The sequence below is a fragment of the Silene latifolia genome, chromosome X, assembly GCF_048544455.1.
Source record: "Silene latifolia isolate original U9 population chromosome X, ASM4854445v1, whole genome shotgun sequence".
Lineage (NCBI taxonomy): Eukaryota > Viridiplantae > Streptophyta > Magnoliopsida > Caryophyllales > Caryophyllaceae > Silene > Silene latifolia.
The window spans coordinates 299,944,722-299,965,240 of NC_133537.1; the positions used below are offsets into that span (position 1 = coordinate 299,944,722).

At 35.9% G+C, this 20,519-nt stretch overlaps 1 protein-coding gene and 1 long non-coding RNA gene across 2 annotated transcripts; one reads left to right on the plus strand and one right to left on the minus strand.

The window, feature by feature from the left end:
• Nucleotides 1-3,842: 3,842 nt before the first annotated feature.
• LOC141621891 (uncharacterized) lies at nt 3,843-4,321 on the minus strand. Its single transcript, XR_012532763.1, has 2 exons — nt 4,199-4,321; nt 3,843-4,113 (listed from the first exon to the last, which is right to left on the minus strand). It is a non-coding gene; the product is annotated as an uncharacterized LOC141621891 (long non-coding RNA).
• Nucleotides 4,322-8,126: 3,805 nt separating this feature from the next.
• Nucleotides 8,127-20,157, plus strand: LOC141620374 (uncharacterized). The gene is made up of 5 exons (XM_074437263.1): nt 8,127-8,294; nt 8,397-8,602; nt 8,931-10,819; nt 19,068-19,621; nt 19,792-20,157. Exons 1-5 carry the CDS (start codon nt 8,127-8,129, stop codon nt 20,155-20,157), a joined length of 3,183 nt encoding a protein of 1,060 aa, XP_074293364.1.
• Nucleotides 20,158-20,519: the final 362 nt, after the last annotated feature.

Sequence of the window (20,519 nt, forward strand, 5' to 3'; positions counted from 1 at the left end):
TCAGCTCGTGCGAAGAAGTCGTTGGAGGTAACTATAAGGAACCATTACATTTCCACACTAGCGCTTCGAGATGATGAAACTTATGCAACATATGATAGATTGACTTCTGAATTAATTAAGGAGTTGGAGGGGATTGTTGGTGTTGAAACTATAGACGCCTATGTCCCTGGCGGTGTTTCTTCTAGGGTATGGGGTCATAGAAGGCTACATCCTAAGGAATGCAATATTAGATATATGAAGAGGAAGGCAAAGACGAGGGAAGGTGGTCGCAGGACCTGTTGATGAAGAAGATCTGGGAGGGTACCAAAAGGCAATAGAACTCCCGATGCTAGAAAGAATAAGAAGGTTAGTAATAGAGTAATTGTTATTCATTGTTGTACTAAATTCTTTACTCGGCTTTTTTGCATAACCCTCTAAATAACGTCATAATTTTTTGAATTGCAGAAAAAAACTAATGTTCCAAACCCATTCACCGCTAATGAGAGCAATCATTTAAATACTGCATGTAGCGAGTTTGGTGCATCGCAATTTACTCCTACAAGACAGTTTGGTGCGTCGCAATGTACCCCTACGAGGAGCCAGTTTGGTGCGTCGCAATGTACCCCTACGCGGAGCCTGTTTGGTGCGTCACAATGTACCCCTACGCGGAGCCAGTTTGATACGTCGCAATCAACTCCTACAAGGAGCATATTAGGTGCATCGCAATTACGCTCACCTTATTCTACCCCTAGCAGAAGCACATTTGGTGCATCACAGCCTACTCCCTTTTTGCATGCGATGGAAGGAGATGTTAATCGATCGATGTATGAGTCATCTTACGAATTTTACCGTTAGTCTGTTTGTCATGTAAATTGCATATGAATGAAATTGCATTTTGCATAATGAAGACAATCATCTACTTAATGAAGTCTAATTATATTGACCAAGTTTAATTTCACATACCATAAGTTTAATTCCAGAAACCATGAGTTTATAATTACAAAATTACATACCAATTTAAACTTAGAGCCCTAAAAGATCAACTTAAAAGTAAATAAAGTCATGGACAATATCGCCTCTTATAATCTTCGTCGTAGAAGAGGTACTCAGTACGCACTTGCTCTTCAATACGTTCAATGGTCGGGCCTGAGTGGAACCACCAGGTATACCATCCCCTTGTTGCCTTGCTCACAGAACGTTTCCACCAGCCGCACCTGAGTATTATATAACCCACCATCAAGTCCTCATTAGAACCCACTTCGTAAGCGGATGATCTCTCATCTGTCCCTTTGAGGATGGCCTTTCCTTTTGGATACGCAACTGAATTTGGAACATTCCTAGCCCTTCTAAGAAATCTTTCTTCCTCTAGTTTTGTTATTTCTGCCTCCCAAGGACAATCCGGATTTGAAACCGCTTGTCTTTTATTTGGATGTTGAAACTTCCACCAGAAAGGGTCGCACTTCCGTTTTATGTTCATATCCATAATTTCTTCGAAAGATTCCAGTAAGATCAAACATGCATAAAGATTAACGAGATACATGATGTTACTCAAAACTCACAATCATCAATCCTTTAAACCTAAACCTCAATATATGTAGAACATGCATATTTGGGGATTACATATCATATAATCAGAATCATCAAGACATCAATATATGAAGAACAAGCATGCATCTTGGACTGACTAAGCAACAATAATCATTTAAACTTGTACAGAGTATAAATTTAGGGCAAAATTTGTATACAAAGAACAATATTTCATCAAGTACTTCATCTTCATCGATGAAGAACAATAATTCTTTAACATATCTTTGTAACATACATACTTGTTAAATTATTAATAAACATATTTAAGTTTAAATGTGAGATCAAACCTACCTTGTTGATAATGATGAAGAAGTAGGCGTGATGTAGACGTTATCAGACGGTATGTCTCTTCAACTTCTCTGTGCAGTCAGTTTATATGGGGAAGTGGAAAAAGAAATGGCACTATTTTACATTCATCTACAAAAATAAAACTACCTTTAGATCTCATATATACTTGTAAGGAGGACTCCAAACTTGTTCACAACTCTTGTGTTACTAATTCATTCATCAAGGTATTTAACCATTCATTCCTTTAAATTAAATCGTTTGTATAGTTTACAATTTTTGCATGTATGCGACAATCAATTTAATAAGTCCTCAATCATAATTATATTTTAATTGAATATAAACGGTTTATGTGATATGAAAGGTTGTTATATTTGTTTCTTTTTACATAACGCTTTAATTTTTTTAATTGAATATAGACGGTTTTAAACATCACTAATTACAAAAATTAAAAAATTGTCTTTCTCCCCATTATAAAAGGAATATGGCAGTATTTTACATTCATCTACAAAAATAAAACTCCCTTTACAACACAAACCCTAGATCTCATATATACTTGTAAGGAGGACTCCAAACTTGTTCACAACTCTTGTTACTAATTGTTTGATCATTCATCAAGGTATTTTAACCATTCTTTCTTTTTTACTACTCATTTCATCAAGATATTTAACCATTCTTTCTTTTAAATGAAATCGTTTGTATAAATTTAAAACCGTAAACGATTTTTGCATGTATGTGACAATCAATTTAATAACTCGTCAATCATAACTATTTTTTGATTGAATATAAACGGTTTATGTCCATATTGGCGATGGGATATGAATGGTAGTTGTCATCCAATTTTCCTTTTACATAACGTTTTATTTTTAATTTAATTAACTCGTATGAATTTCAGATGGTTAGACAGTTCATTCCTATATTAGTACAATACACTATCAATCGCAGAATCAAACTCGCTCGGTTGCGAGAGATTGACACTCAGTTGGCCGATCTAATAGACCGAGCGGAGGTGATAAGGCAGCGGGCAATAAGTAGAGGGATGAAGGACGTGCATGAAAATATGGAAGCTCTTATACATGAAGTGAAAGCTAATCGTGAACAAGGGGTGATTGAAATCCAGAAAATTGAGTTGGAGCTTCATCAACTTGAACTTCTTGGTTTTTAGTTAGGTTAAATATGGTTTATATAGTACGTATTTTGTAAGGATTAAAAGGTTGGTTTATATTTTCCAATGGATCTATGATTATCAACTACCCATTTTCCTTTTCAAATTCTGTTATTTTTTTAATTACTATCTTACGTTCTTCGTTAAAAAATACCCGTAATTTTACCAATGTGTGATGACTAATTTTAATCCAAAAAAAATCCGGCACATGAGGAGAACACGGCCAAGCGAGTAACAAACGCCACAACGAGATCTTATCTTCGCTACAAATAATTATGCAATTTAACTTGGTAGGATCGACCATTATTCACTTGGGCCATTAATATTCATTTTCCATGTTTCTATGTTAAAAACCAAACCATTAGGAATGTGGCCCCAATAGGGGAAAAGCCCAATCAAAATATAGGTCTTATATAACAATTTGGGCTCATTCTATTTATCAACTAACTTACTTGGGCTTTCGGTAACTAGACCCATTATTACTTCCTCAATTGGGCCATTTTCATCGATTACTTTTCGTCGACCCATTTACTTCCTCAATTGGACCATTTTCATCCATTCTTTCTCGTCGACCCATTTACTTCCTCAATTGGGCCATTTTCATCCATTCATTTACTTGGGCCGTCAGTAAGTAGATGTCATTTGCAATTTGCAATTTGCAAAGTTAACACATTACAAATTAAATGTTTTTCTTTTTGCAATTGATTCATTTTAAGTTTTTAAAACCTTAATAATCAAGCATAACAAACCGAGACCGAAATTATTTTTGATCGACAACGAATAATGGACAACTATCGTCAAAATACAAATTTAGATCAACAATCAATAACAAATTAAAGCTTCTTCTCTTATTTATGTAGTATTATCACAATACAAATTGATAATAATAATACAAATACAACCCATGAATAATACAATAACCGACGAGCTAACTTTTCTGATTTAGTAGCACGTAACTTCTGAGATTTCAATTTAATATTTTCCGATGTCAATTGCCGTAACCTATCTTCCAAAGAGTTGTTTAGATCAATCAACCTGTTCATGTTCCGATCAACCTCCACGCATTCATCCCATACGAAGTAACCACAATCTTCAGTCTAAAGATGCATTAAAAATTAATTAGAGCAATAAACATAGATATTATACTAATTATATTATTTTGAGCTATAAACATAAATATACCTTCCATAAGGGACAACGATAAAAAAACCTTCCTTTGTTAGGTCCATTTTTCTTCACGAGTTGACGGATTGGAACCAAGTTATGATAACAATGTGAATCGCAAGAACAAGATTGATTAAAACTCATATTTGAAAGATGGTGGATCGCAAGAACAAGATGGTGGTGTCGATACAATTGAAATATAGTATGAGATTTTAATAATTAAATATGATTATTAGATTTGGAAACAAAATATACTTATTTTTTTAAGGAATTATTAGATTTGGGAAAAAAAAATATACTGATTTTTTTTATGGATTATTAGATTTGGGGAAAAAAATATACTGATTTTTTTAAGTGAGAGAAACGATTTTTTTTAGTTAGAGAAAGGAGGTTAAAATAAATAAGAACATAAAATAAATATAATAAACAAAAAATAATTAGTATAGAGATTAGTATAAAAAAATTAGATTAATATTGCTAATGATCTTTGGAAAGTGTAGCAATTAATAGGTTGTCTCTTTTTGAATTTGAAATTCAAAATTTTCAAATTTATCCCTCTAAAAACTCATTTGAAAAAGATTCCATATGGTCCCTACCAAACTCCACTTGGCGTGCTCTCACTGGCCTGTGTACCAAGGCCCTTGTACACCCCGTGTACTTGTAGCCTTTTCATTGTAGACAGTTCATTCAAATCATTATGATAATCACCAACTTATGATTAAACAAAGACTTTATAGTTTGTCTTTTGAGTCTTCTCTATCTTGTTTCACAAAATCTCATTTCATTGGTCTGGAATTCTGGATGTAATGGCAGCCGGATTGATTAACAATATTAATCCACCCCAATATTCTATTAGAAATCACTGTAACTTTTAGATAGCTAAACAAGTGATTAGAATTTAACTTTGTAACGTCTAGAATATTTTGTACTAATCTATCTATAAAATCTAATTAAAAGGTTACTTGAAATAATGTGACATGATAATAATAATATATAGTGACATGACAATAATTTATTGTGACATGACACTTATTTAATTTTTTTAAGAAAAAATGATTACAAAAAATTCTTACGGAAATATCATTATATATCTTGTAACATTTTTTTTTTTGGGAAAAAGTAAGAAATATATTGAAAAAACATTGTAACCATACACGGGTCCTGAATATGCCATCATAAGATCATAGTCAAGCCCAAAACAATCTACCTGGCAAGGCTACTAGCCATCCGGCCCAAAATCTAAAACTAAGCAGAGGATAGAACTATTTTGGACAACATATCCAAATATCTTATCCTTTTACAAAAACAATCTGAGAAATCTAAGAAAACAAGAACCCTAAAATCATCTTCATCTCTCAATTGTTCCTTTCTCTTTGACTCGCTCCATCTCATTACCTGATCAATCACAAGCACTCTTATTCATCAATTAACTTACGGAGCCAAGATTCATTTCGAGCAGCAATCGGGAATTTATTGGTTCCTTGTAGTCTTCGTCTCATTTCTGTCACGATTTGAGCAGCAAGAGTATCAGGTGTAAGGATCGTAAATTCAATCCTGCTTAAGTTCCTTTGATGCCAAACATGATACATGCAAGAATTGATGATGGCATTAATCATTCCCATTCGCAGTTTGGAACCCCTCTTCCTCAGTCTCCAATTTAGAATATCCCTGTAAGGAAGGGTAATGGCGGTCATTTTTGTAATACCTCGGTTTTCTAAGTTTGTTACTCGACCGAATATGGCTTACTCGACCGAGTAAGTGTGTCGTGTATTTCTGGACAGTTTACTGCCCAGGATGACTCAGCCGAGTATGGGAATACTCGACCGAGTAGAGGATACTCGGCCGAGTATACTCTATACTCGACCGAGTATCCGGTCTAACGGGTAATAATTCCGCGGTTTGATTTAGAAAGGATTAGAGTTATTTAAGACGCGTTTTACAGTTTCTAATCACTTTTACAAAACCTAAGCAATACAACGTAACTCTAATCCTCTCCAAATCTCTCTCTCAAGTGCGCGGATCGTTCGTGAGTCTAGTTCATCTCTTGTTACGTCGATTGTGTCGGTAAGCTTTTGATTTCATAAGTTCTATTGATTTATCTTTTAGGGTTTTGCCCTAATTTGTGATTTGGGGGAAAAGGGTTTTTGCATATGGTAATTGGAATTATGTGATTGTTGTTAGGTGAGGACTTTATAGAGGAGCCATTCTAGCTTGCTTGTGTATCTCATTGCAGTTTGTGCTAAGGTAGGGTTTCCCTACTCGTTTTACTGTTAATTGATTTAAGATTGTATTGCGATTGTTGTACGATTGATATTGTGATTGTCTGCTGATTGTTGATTTGGAGTTGGGTGTTGGAGTTGTGATGGTTGATGGTGATGTTCGCGAGGTGCGTCCTCGGCTGAGTGGAGTCACTTGCGGGAGTGGCTTCACGCCCTAGTTTCGCCCTCTGTGGAACCCGCCACAGGAGGGGATGTTTTAATAACCCTAAAATATATATATATATATATATATATATATATATATATATATATATATATATATATATATATATATATTAAAAAATTTACTACGTATAATAATATACGATAAGCGCATATTATAATTATACTCCGTTTGACTCATTTTTTTTTTTGTATTTTACAATTATATAAACAATTACTCTATATATTTTAATATTATAGTTAGATTTTTTTACCATAAGGGATAAGCTTTGCCATGCTGGAAGATAACTTACACCAATTTCTTGGTCATTAAGTTACAATCTCATTGGACCACCAAATTTAATTCTTATCCCTTGTGCAAATGTCAACCGACATAATCATCTATAAATAGCCATTTACATTTTGTTAAAAAAAAACACATGCAAAGAGAACCACATAACTAACAACGTACTCTTACAAGTTACGAATCATTAGTCATCCATAATTACCTATATTAGTACTATAAGGTATGATTTCAGGACCCTTTTATCGTAGAAATTAGCAAATTCTTTAAAATAAGATAATATTATAAGTAAATATTTATAAATATAATGAGTATAGAGTCCATGTTATTGTTGTTATACCATTCACATGTTAATTTTATGTCCATTATATTATAGTGTTTTCATGCTCATTTTTCATATAATGTTCATTTGGCCATTTGTTACATTCGGGATACGATTACGGGAGGGGGACAACATTACAAATTTAACCTGTGTACATGGAAGGGGGCACAACCTTATGTGAACTACGGTTCTGATTATTACTGGTGAAAGTGTCAGGGGGTTTACACGAGTCTTAGACTTGGGATCCTGTGTACATGGAGGAGGGCTTAGCCCAGGGGAGTTTTATTCCGTAATGTGTCTCGTTTCAGTAATAGTAGACCGGTATTCTATATTTTCCATATTATGATAAAATGACAGGGGTATCCAATTAACCGAAGACTCGTAATTATTAAATGAGAATTATTTATTTAGGACCGTTGAAGGTAACTGAGATCATATTCAGTCAGTTTTGACTGATTTTGTTTATTTTAATATTTTTCAGGTCTATACGCTGGGGAACCAAGGGAGTGAGTTTCATTATAGAAATAAAAAAAAACCTATTAAATAACTAGTATTTAGTTTTAAGTTTGGTGAGTAGATCTTGTAGCCTTGTATTTCTAGTACAGGAAATACGGCGGTGACGCCTTGTAATAAATTTGTTTTCAAGTTTTTTTTTATGAAATAAAAACGTACTCTTTGTTATTTTATATTATTGTCTTTATTTCAGGGCGTTACAAAATTGGTATCAGAGCCTAGAGAAACAAATTAGTAAAATTGAATGAGAGAGGGGTAAATTAGTAGGAAGGGAAAATAGCACTAATTTTATTTATTTTATATTATTTTTCCATGTTACTATTATCCATTATTAATTTTTGTGGGTAAGATTACTGATGTGGTTAATGTCTTTTTGTTTTAGATATAATGGCAGTACCTCACCCGTACGATCTGATAATGACTCCGGATGAAACGGTTGCAGTACATGTAGATCGTCTGAGAAATGCTTTAAGGAACCACAATGTCTTATTTCCAGCATTCCGGATGACTGAACCGTATTTAGCACATGCCCTTATCAAAACCTTGCCTGACATAGTACCGTGGAGAAACTTTAAGGATCGATATTATGATTTGATAGTAAACGGGGTCCCAAATCATTCGAAATATCTTCACAGGGGTGCATTTTATGATCGCTAGATCCCCACATTTGAAGATATAGCGTGGGAACTTATCACTTTTGAGAGGAACCGTGTGGTATATATTTATGATGATGAGGTAGATGATGAAAATAATCAGGAGAACGACTATCTAAATGACAACCCACTTGAGGATGATGTTGGATCAAATGACGAGAATGTTAGTACCATAGCTGGTAGGGACGGAGATGATACTCCAACCAAGCCGTAATCCAGCACTTAGAGACGAAAGGGGGGATAAATAGTGGCTTTGTAATCCCTTGTTATAAGTAGGGAAACAGAAGATAACGTAATGTATTAGACTAAGACTAATATAGGTAAAGTATGGTGGTTTGTAGATATTTTGATAGCTAGACACCCAATTTTGAGACTTGTGATTTATATAGGGTTGTTCTAGTAGCTTGCGGATGTATGTAAAATTAGGTGTGTTATATGTTTGTATGTAATATATAACGTTTGTAAATAGTGTGCACCTGTTAATAAATAATAAAACCGCGCTAAGTTTCTAATCCATGTGTATTTTTATGTTTTATAGGATGTCTTTTCTTAATAATATTGACGTCAACCAACCCGCTCCTAATAATCAATCAGATGCAAGAAACTTCGCTGAAATGATGGCTGAAGCACTAAGGAATAACCCTCATAATAATCAGGAAGAGAGTGCTAAATATTTTAAGAAAATGGCAAGTTATAACCCAAAGACTTACGATGGAAAACCGGACCCTGTAGAATTTGAGAAATGGGTAAGGGGATTGGACAAACTTTTCGATGCCATACATTGCCCTGAGATATGGAGAGTAGATTTTGTTATTTATTATTTGGAAAGACAAGTTTATTTATGGTGGGAAACTGTTAAGGATAGAAGAGAGGAATCTGGATTTGGATGGATTCAGTTTAAGGAGCTCCTGAGATCAAATCCTCCTTCACTTAGGAGACAGAAAGAGGAAGAGTTTAATGACTTGGAACAAGGATCAATGTCCGTTACTTTATATGCCTCAAAATTTATGGAATTATCTCGATTTGCCTCGCACATGGTGGCTACAGAAGAATTAAGGATGAATCGTTTCGAAAGAGGGCTGAATTGGAATCTCCGAGACAGATTATCTACACATACTTGTCTAAATTATCAAGATATGTATGATAAAGCCACTAATGCAGAGAGGATAATGAAAGAGATAAATGATACACCATCTGGAGGTAAAAGTAAGTTTGAAAGAAACAGTGTTACCGGGGGAAATTCCTATAAACAGCCAAACTTAGGATTCGGAAGAAACCCTTTTAACCAGTCACATGAAAAGAACCAAACATTTCCATGCGCAAGGTGTGGCCGTAATAATCATCTTACATCTCAATGTAAATTTGTTAGCCCGCGATGCTTTATGTGTGGAAGTCCAAACCATGTTAAGTATAATTGTCCAATGAATCGGACAACTGTGCCAGGAAATAACCCTAGGCCTAACTCCACTCCGTCTACATCTACCCCAAAAGTATTGGCACCTCAGCCTAAAACACAAGGACCAACTCGGGGACGTGTGTTTGTGATGAACTCCCAGGAAATGGAGACTTCAAAAGATGTGGTTACGGGTAACATTTTTCTTAACTCTAATCCTGTTAATGTCTTATTTGATACCGGAGCATCTAATTCATTTATATCTCGATCCTTAAGTGAAAAGTTGAATTTGACCCCACAGATTCGGAAATTAAAACTTTCAGTTGGATTACCTACCGGGGAGAATATTTCATGCCCTATTTGGTATAAAGACTGTATTTTGACCATAGACGCAAACCGTTTCTTGGCTGATCTTGTCCAGTTTGATTTACAAGATTTTGACATAGTATTAGGAATGGATTGGCTTAGTAAGAATCATGTGATGGTAAATTGTCATGAGAAATCATTAACTATTACAAAACCTAATGGGAATGAGATACTATTTCAGAACCACAAATCCAACAAGAACAACAATAGGATTATATCCTTTTTAAAAGCCCTTAAGTTATTACGCCAAGGATGTAAGGGTTATTTATGCGATGTATGTAGCAGTTTAGAGGCAGAACCAAATTTGACCAGTATTCCCGTAGTTAAGGAATTTTTGGATGTTTTTCCTGAAGAAATCCCAAGAATGCCGCCATATAGGGAAGTAGATTTCACAATTGAACTAATACCAGGAAGTGCACCCATTTCCAAATCTCCTTATAGAATGGCACCTGCTGAATTAAAGGAACTGAAAATTCAACTAGATGAACTGTTAGAAAAAGGGTACATAAAACCCAGTACCTCACCTTGGGGAGCACCAGTACTTTTTGTTAAAAAGAAAGATGGAAGTTTGCGCTTGTGCATAGATTATCGAGAACTTAATAAGGTCACTATAAAGAATAAGTACCGTATACCTCGAATAGATGACCTCTTTGATCAATTGCAAGGATGTGCTATTTATTCAAAAATTGATCTTCATTCTGGATATCACCCACTACAACGAAAACGCGGGAAACTGGCGGAAAAATTAAGGCCATACTGACGGCATTTCCGTCGGTATTTCAATTTACTGACGGAAATTCCGTCAGAATCGTGGTCACTTATTTCGTCAAGTAAAATACAGATCGACGGAATTTCCGATCTTCCAAAATACTGACGGATCTTTGACGGAAAATCCGTCTTTATTTCTAGGTCAAAAGTGACGGAAACTCCGTCAGTTTTTTGCATTACTGACGGAATTTCCGTCAGTGTTATCTGACACGTGGCATTCCACGTAATTTTCTAAAATCACATTAAAAGAGGGTAGTGACGGAATTTCCGTCAGTATTTTCTTTTTACTGACGGAAATTCCGTCAGTTGCTAGACACGTGGCAGATCAGTCTAGTTGATAAAATGACATTAAAAAGAGGGCAGTGACGGAATTTCCGTCAGTATTTTCTTTTTACTGACGGAAATTCCGTCAGTTGCTAGACACGTGGCACTTTTCTCGTTAATTAGTGCAGGAAAATGATGGGGAAAAAAAAGTGACGGAAATTCCGTCGGTTTTCTAAATTAATGACGGAATTCCGTCAGATTTATTAAAAACAGGAATGGAAAACAGCTCACTTGCCCACCCACGATGCGTTTTTGCATCGTTTCAAAATCTGACTCTTTGCCTTGCCACGATGCCTATTTGCATCGTTTCCAATATAACCAAAACCTGCAAAACACATCCAATCGTCGACCGCCAAGCGGGAATCCATTTTCACGTCGACCGCTAATGCGGGAATCAATAGACAACAAAAGAGAAGGGGACGCAAATTGTTTTACATAAAAACATAGTCAAATTTGTACATTGTCTTACAAATTAAACACGAAAGAGAATTGTCTTACCATGTCTTTCATACTCCCTACTAGACGACAATACTAACTAAACTAAAGTTCTAACCTAAAGGCTCTAACCTAAAGGCTCTAACTTAAAGGCTCTAAGTTATTATAGGCTCCATAAAACTACCAGTACCTCCAAACCCGTCATCACCACCTCCAAAGTCATCCCGTCTATGTGGAGTAGGAAATTGTGAACACGTGTTTGGGGGTTGAGATGCTTGCATATCAGCCCAAGCCTTTCTCATTGCCGCCATTTCTTGACTGTTCACGAACCTGTCTTTCAAGAGCAACTCGAGCGGCTCGCTCATCATTCATTTGGGTGGAAAGCTGTGAAATCATGCTAGGAGCATAAGACAAAGACCGTCGGCCAGCTTTGTTAGGAGGAAGATCATACCATATTTGGGCCCCTGTATCTCCGGTCCCAAACATCCGGTTCTTCTCGTTAAAGCCTCCTACTGACCTTGTAGTAGGCCCGAATCTCGTCGGGAGACTGTCCAGTGGCAATGGCTCGACTCATCTCCGCTTGGAAATCACGAAAAAAATAGAAAATCGTCGAAATGATATATATATATATACCTATCTTTATAAGAAAGAGATTATCGTTCTTTGTAATAAAAATAAATATTAAATTAAATACAAGAATTTACCTCAATATCAGCCGCTCGAGGGTTAACCCACTCGCCCTTCTTATTTTTCTTCGTCTTCATGAACATCTTGTGGGGGGTGGCCTCTTGACCCTGAAATTAGTATGGAAACAAGTAAAATCAAGTATATATTTGTCAATCATATATATTAACCACTTTTTAAAAGCAATATAAACAATACTTACCAATTCCTTGAAAGCATCGGAGCAACTCTTCCGACCAAGAGTGTGGGTGCCCAATGCTTTCCCATCTTTCCCACCCGACTTCCTATTTGCCGTGTTGATTTTTGAATGTTTGGCAAAAGTAGGATCATTTGGCCTATTCCTAAGGTTCTCCAACCAAGTAGTAGGCACCCACTTTGGCGGTTTCTTGTTATATTTTAGTCCATTAATAAGAGTGGTAATCCGCCTCGTTACCCTCGCCTGCCACTCAGGAATAGGATCATACTCAGGATCGATGGATCTTACATGACTCTGTTTCAAAAACAAATGTGAAATTAGTTATATAAAACTTATGAAAATTCTTATAAACTTAAGAAAATTATTATAAACTTAAGAAAATTATTATTGAAAAACATAATTACCGCAAAGTAACTCCACATCTTCGACGCGTATGCGTTACTCGCTTCACCCCACCTAGTGAAGTACTCATCTCCTGTGTTACGGGTGAACGACCAAGTAACATATTTCTTGATTGATTCGTCATCCCACCTGAAAAATACACAAATATTTGAAATTAAAACTGTAAATGTTAAGTTTTTTAAAAATAAAAAAATTAACATAAACTTACAAAAAAATGATCCGGCCGAGCACGGGGCCGAGAGAGTCACCCGCATGTTCTCTGTCTTCGTGATGGAGGTTCGGGATCTTCCTCATCCTCAACCTCGTCGTCCTCCCGATTCTGTTGAGATGCATTTGCCTTACTATTGCTCCCAATCAAACGGCGAAAAATGTTCGGCATAATCACTGCATGAAAACAATTCAAATTGTTAGTTTAAAGAAAAAACCGTTAGTTCAAAACATCCATTTCTCAGGTATATATAAACAATTGAAACAAACACTAACTATGGAAAAGCGTGAACTAATTACCACTTGCCTCTTCTTTAATGCATTTTATTTCTTTGAATTGAGAGGTTTCTTATGACCAAACCTTGGAAATTGAAACACACTATTGATGTTAAGCTAAAACGACATGTATAAAACAAAAAACCAAATAGGCTAGAACGACAAGTAATAAAAAACGGAGAGCAAATTTTATTGAATGTTTAATAATTGTACAATTACAACTAGTCCTCCTCACTATCACTATCACTACAAATCAAAACAGGTTCATCTTCTGAAAAAAGCACTCCTACTTCTTCCTCTGATTCCTCATTTTCGTATCTAATAAGTTCTTCAACTTCATCTTCATCCCCTTCTTCTCCGACGTCTCTGTCATATTCCCTTGACCTCTTTCCTTTGTCACTTCGTATACATCTTCATCCTCTATATCTTCCAACAAAATCGGTGAAATTGAGTGATCATTCACAACCACATCTTCTTGAAAGACACTTTCTTCAATAGGAGCATCAACTTGTGATCTTGCCTTGGTTTTAAAAACCGCGGACCCTTTGAATACCTTGATTACCTTTCTTAATGGTTGGATAAGGAGCATAACAAACTTGATCGACTTGAAAAGCTGCCACAAATGGGTTATGTCCACGAAGTTTCTTTTTCTCGTTTACATCTACAAGTCCATAAACCTTATGGATACTAAGTCCTTGTGGGGAATTATCAAGCCAATCACATTTAAACAATATAACCCTATAAACCCTTTGCTCGGCATAATAAGAAAGCTCAATTACTTCATTTAGGGTTCCATAGTAGTCCAACCCTTCAGTTGAATTCACAGAAACCCCATTGCTTAACGTAGACTTCGAAACATCAACTCCCTCCTTATAAGCTCGAAACTTATAGCCGTTGATGGAATACCGTCTCCAAGACTTCACCATGTTACTAGGACCCAATGCTAAAGCTATTATTAGACGATCCTTCAATCTATGAACCTATGAATAAAAAAATGTTAATTAAGTTGTTATATTTTTTTCAATATCTAATAAGAAATCTAAATGTATAGTTCAATTTCAAAGAAAATGTATCATCACTTACTTGATTTCGAACCATTTCGGAAAACTTTTCTCATGTGATGCCCAAACATCATCAGAGGATGTGACATCAGGAAAATTGATTTTGATATGTGCCTCAAATTCCCTATAAGTAGGGAAAGCATGTTTTAGTTATGTATTAATTACCTATAAATTTGATCTAATTTGATAATTAAAAAACAATTGAGTAATGATGAAGTATTAACTTACTTTTCATAAGTATCTAAAAAATCTCCACAGTTCCTTAGCACATAAAAATGAGCTTTTTCATACGTACTCTTTCTCAGTTAAGTACCTCTGTATACATTTTCCGGTTGTAGTTCCCATGTCATCATTGAATAACTCAGGTAACTTAGATTTCAACTGGTCATCGGAATTTACACCAACATCTAAGTCTTTTGCTTTTGTGTCAATGTGATCTTCGAAATAAAAAGAACAGAAATTTGAAATTTCCTCTAACAAAAAAGCGTTGCATATTGAACCCTCCATCCGAGCTTTGTTGCCAATCTTTTTTTTATATGATTAAGAAATCTTTCAAATGGATACATCCATCGATATTGAACAGGTCCTCCAACTTTCGCTTCATAAGGTAGGTGAAGAGGCAAATGCTCCATGGAATTGAAAAAAGACGGGGGAAATATCTTCTCTAACTTGCATATTATCTCCGCAATGTTTGACTCCAGGCGTTCCATAGAATCAACTCTAATCGTAGAAGTACACAGGTCTCTAAAAAATTTGCTTATCTCGGTTATTGCATTCCAAGGACCGTCGGGAGCAACTCTTTCAAGGCAACGGGGAGTAGTCGTTCCATAAAGACATGACAATCATGACTTTTCATGGAATGTAACACCATCTTTTTATGGTCAACACACCGACTCAAATCTGAAGCATAACCATCCGGGAATTTTAAGTTAGCAACCCAGTCACATAGAGCCTTTTTCTCCGCGTTTGATAAAACAAACCTAGATGATGTGGTCCGTTTATAGCAAAGTTCATTAAAGTCTTCTTTACCCTTAGTGTCAAATTTAGTTTTACCTGGTACATCCATGATGGTGTTGATAAGTTGTTCAAAAAATTTTTTCTCAATGTGCATAACATCCAAGTTGTGTCGAATCAGCAACGTTTTCCAGTAGGGAAGTTCCCAGAATATGCTTTGTTTCCACCAACCTTCATTCTGATCTTTCAATCTTTTCAATTCTTTATCAGAAGCATCAACTATTTTAGGCATGTCTTTTATGGATTCCCACACTTCATCACCCGTTAGTTTCGATGCGGCTATACGATTCTCAGTTTTTCTGTTTTTAAGAAAATGCTTACAATTGTCGCGGAAAGGATGATCAGGTGTTAAGAACTCACGGTGACAATCAAACCAACAAACCTTTTTGCTATTTTTAAGCTAAAAAGATCTATGATCATTTTCTGGACAATAAGGACAGGCACGATATCCACTTGTGGACCAACGAGAAAGCATGCCATATGCCGGGAAATCGTTGATCGTCCACATTAATGCAGCCTTTAATTGAAAATTTTGTTTCTTAGAGACATCATAGGTGTCCACGCCGGTTTCCCAAAGTTGTTTCAACTCTTTGATCAACGGTTGGAGGAAAACATCTAAATTTGACTTCGGGTTCTTAGGACCGGAACTAGTCTGAGATAAGAACATAAATTGTCTCTTCATGCATAACCAATGAGGTAAGTTGTACGGAGTCACAATCACGGGCCAACAAGAGTATTTCGTCCCAAACTGCCCAAAAGGTTGAAATCCATCCGTACACAAACCTAGCCTAACATTCCGGGATTCACTTGCAAAATCTGGATGCTCTCTATCGAAATGCTTCCACGCTTCTCCATCACTTGGATGTGCCATTGTCCCCCTTTCTCTTAATCGAGAGTTTTTGTAGTGCCAACTCATCTCACCTGCTATGTGCTTGGTTGCATATAGTCGTTGTAACCTTGGCGCAAGCGGGAAATAAGTTATTGGTTTACATGGAATTCGCCTCCCACTTGAATTCTTTTTACCTTTATACCGAGATGCACGACACTTTGTACATTCTTCAAGATTAGAATTTTCCTCCCAGAAAAGCATGCATCCATTGATACATGCATCAATCTTTTCATGGGGAAGTTGGAGTCCCTTCAGAACTTTTTTAATCTCATTAAAATTGCGCGCCATTTGATTTTCCTTTGGAATTATGTCACCAACGAACGACACAAAACCATTAGCGCATCTAAGAGATATGTTGTTCTCACATTTGAGTGATAACAACCTAGCAGCTGCTTGCAACAAACTCATATCACTTCCCTCAAACACCGGTTGTTTGGCTTGCTCTAACATTTTAAAGAACGAAGAAACTTGGGGGTTCGGGGTTTCATAACGCACTTCTTCATCGTTAAGGTCATCAGGATTAAGTCGATCCTCCAAAATTTGGTCAACAGTATCACGCAATGGATTTTCCACGAACTCACGGTAAGGATTCTCACTAGCATTTGTACTAGGTAGTTTCTCACCGTGATATGTCCATACATAATAATTATCGGCGAAACCATACGACCAAAGATGAATTTGAACATCTGCTTTCCTTTTAAAACCTAGGTTTTTGCATTTCTTACACGGACACCTCATTTCACCTAAATTCTTGTACTCACTACTTCCTTCCGCGAATTTAATAAACTCTTTCACCCCCTCTGCATATGCTTTCTTGGGTTTCTTTTTTCGTCTAATCTTTTATACATCCACTGCCGTTCTAATCTTTTCATGTTATTATATATCTACACATTTATATATGTCATTAAAAAAGATAATAACCTAACAACAATCAAAATCAAGCATAATAAACAATAATTTAACATTTTAACCAATATAAATATTATATTTCTTTGAATTGGGTCCTTATCACTCCAACCTAAACCCATCAATGTACGTTTTAAGTCACTAGCAAACATGTACTTGTGATTTATTAATGAGAAAAAAAATTCGGCAGCAATTCCCATCCGTTCTCCAAATACACAATATAGAATAAATAATTACTCTACATATGCATTTAGAGAACATTAAAGGAATTGTCACCAAAATCTTTTCTCATTAACAAATCACAAGCACATGTTTACTACCTAAGTGACTTAAAACGTACAAAGACAGTCCCAAAACGGGGACTATTCAAAAATTACTCCTTGTGAGTAATTTTTGAACGGGTACTAGGTCAATATGAACAATAATTTTAACAATATTAAAAACAAAACATACAACAATGACTACTTTTTCAATTAACATAAAATAACATGATTTACTTTTCATTTTACATATCTAGTCTAATTATCATTTTAAAAACTAACATCAATAATTTTTCAATTTATATATCTAGTCTAATTATCATTTTAAAAACATTAACATTTAACAAAATTTAACAATAATCTAATTAACAAAAAAATTAGATGCATACAATAAAACCGTCACAACATACATTTAAACAAAATTGGCTTCTATCCTAAGTCAACATGCATCAACATCAACAATAATTCAACAGTAATTAAAACAATAACTAATATTCTAATTCAATTAAGATAATTAAACAAAAAAAAATTAAAAGAGAAAATACCTAATTAGTTCAACAGAGAAAAAAATGAAAAAGAAGGATGAGAAAGAGGGAAGTGGCGGCAGGGGGTGGCGGCAGAGGGCGGCGGCAAGGGCGGCGGTAAGGGCGGCAGTAGTGGCGGTGGGAGGCTATGGAGAAAAAAAAATTAAAAACAATTAAAGAATAAGGAAAAAGAGAAAGGAGAAAAGAAGAAAAACAAATAAAATTACCTTATAGTGATGGCGACGGCGTGGTGGTGTTGTTGGTGGTGGTGGCGGCGCCGGAAGTGGAGGAGGGTGGTGGTGGTGTCGGGTTTTAAGGTGGTGGAGGAGGGTTTGGCGATTTTTAATTTGGGGGAAAAATTGGTAAAGTGATACGGAATCTTTCACATTTATCAGGACAATAATGCAGAAACTTTACACGTCACAATTATTGGCCCCACTGACGGAATATCCGTCAGTTTTTACAAAATCTCGACGGAATTTCCGTCGTGGGCCAACATCGTGATGTACTGTCATCAACACGCTAGATCAAATATCTTGGCCCACTAACGGAAATTCCGTCAGGATTTTGAAAAAACCGACGGATATTCCGTCGATGGGCTAAAATGATTTCGGTGTACTCAATTTAACGTGTGAAGCCCTTTGATGGATATTCCGTCGGGATTAAGGGATTATCGACGGAATTTCCGTCACAGCTTTTTGGCGCCTTTGACTTGGTCAACGCGCCAATAGATACTGACGGGATATCCGTCGGAAACGCATCGACGGAATTTCCGTCACACATCCGTCAGTAACCCGTGTTTTCTGACGGCCTCTTTTTTCCGTCGGTAGGGCCGTCAGTAACCCGCGTTTTTCTTGTAGTGACCAATTGAGGATAAAAACAAATTACATCCCTAAAACAGCTTTCAGAACTCGTTATGGACATTATGAGTTTATGGTCATGCTTTTTGGACTTACCAATGCTCCTGCAGTTTTTATGGACCTTATGAATAGAGTGTTCATGCCTTATTTGGATAAATTTGTCATTATTTTCATTGATGACATTTTAATATATTCTAAGGATGAGAAGGAACATTTTCACCACTTGCGGATAGTTTTGGAAACCTTAAGGAAAAACAAGTTATATGCCAAATTTAAGAAATGTGCATTTTGGTTGGAAGAAATAAGTTTCTTAGGTCATGGTGTCTCAGAAAAAGGAGTACAGGTAGACCCTCAAAAGATTGAGGCAATCACAAAATGGCCTGCACTCAAGAATGTAGCAGAAGTACGTAGCTTTTTGGGATTAGCAGGATACTATCGTCGTTTTGTGAAAGATTTTTCTAAAATAACCCAACCACTCACAAATCTTATCAGAAAAAGTACTAAGTTCGTATGGAATGAAAAGTGTGAGGAAGCATTTTATGAACTGAAAAATAGACTCACCTCTGCCCCTACTCTTACGCAACCAAATGGCATTGATGGATTAGAAGTATACAGTGATGCCTCAAAGCTTGGATTAGGTTGTGTGTTAATGCAGAATGGGAAGGTAATTGCTTATGCTTCTAGGCAATTGAAAGCACACGAGCAAAATTATCCCACTCATGATTTAGAACTTGCTGCGGTGGTTTTTCTTTGAAAATTTGGAGACATTATCTTTATGGGATTTCGTGTCGCATATACACCGATCACAAGAGCTTGAAATACCTGTTTACACAGAAGGAGATAAATATGAGACAACGTAGATGGTTTGAATTTATCAAAGATTATGATTTAGATATCCAATATCATCACGGTAAAGCTAACGTGGTAGCTGATGCACTTAGTCGAAAACCTTTTTCCACTCTAAACATGTTTACCGTAAAAGAACCTGGTATCCTGCAAGACATGAACAGACTAGATATAGAAATGGTTATTGGTGATCTAAGTGGTTATATGGCAGCCTTAGAAATAAGACCAACCTTGAAGGATGAAATAAAAACAGCCCAAGGAACAGATCCCCAATTTGAGAAAATTCGAAAGGATATACAAAGAGGAAAAGCACCAGGTTTTGTGATTCAGGAAGATGGGTCGCTTTGGTTTTAAAATCGAATTTGTGTACCAAATTCAGAAGTTATCAAGGAAAAGATTTTGAATGAAGCACATAAGTCACGATATTCGATACATCCCGGGGGAAACAAGATGTATAAAGATGTCCGACATACAATTTGGTGGAGCAATATGAAGCAAGAAATAGCAGATTTTGTCTCAAAATGTGTAACATGTCAACAAGTAAAAATAGAGCATCAAAGACCAGGAGGACTTTTACAACCCCTAGATATTCTACATGGAAATGGGAGTCTATGGCTATGGATTTTGTCATAGGACTACCCTTAACATTTCAAGGAATGAATGAAATATGGGTAGTAGTAGATAGACTAACCAAGTGTGCTCACTTTTTAGCCACT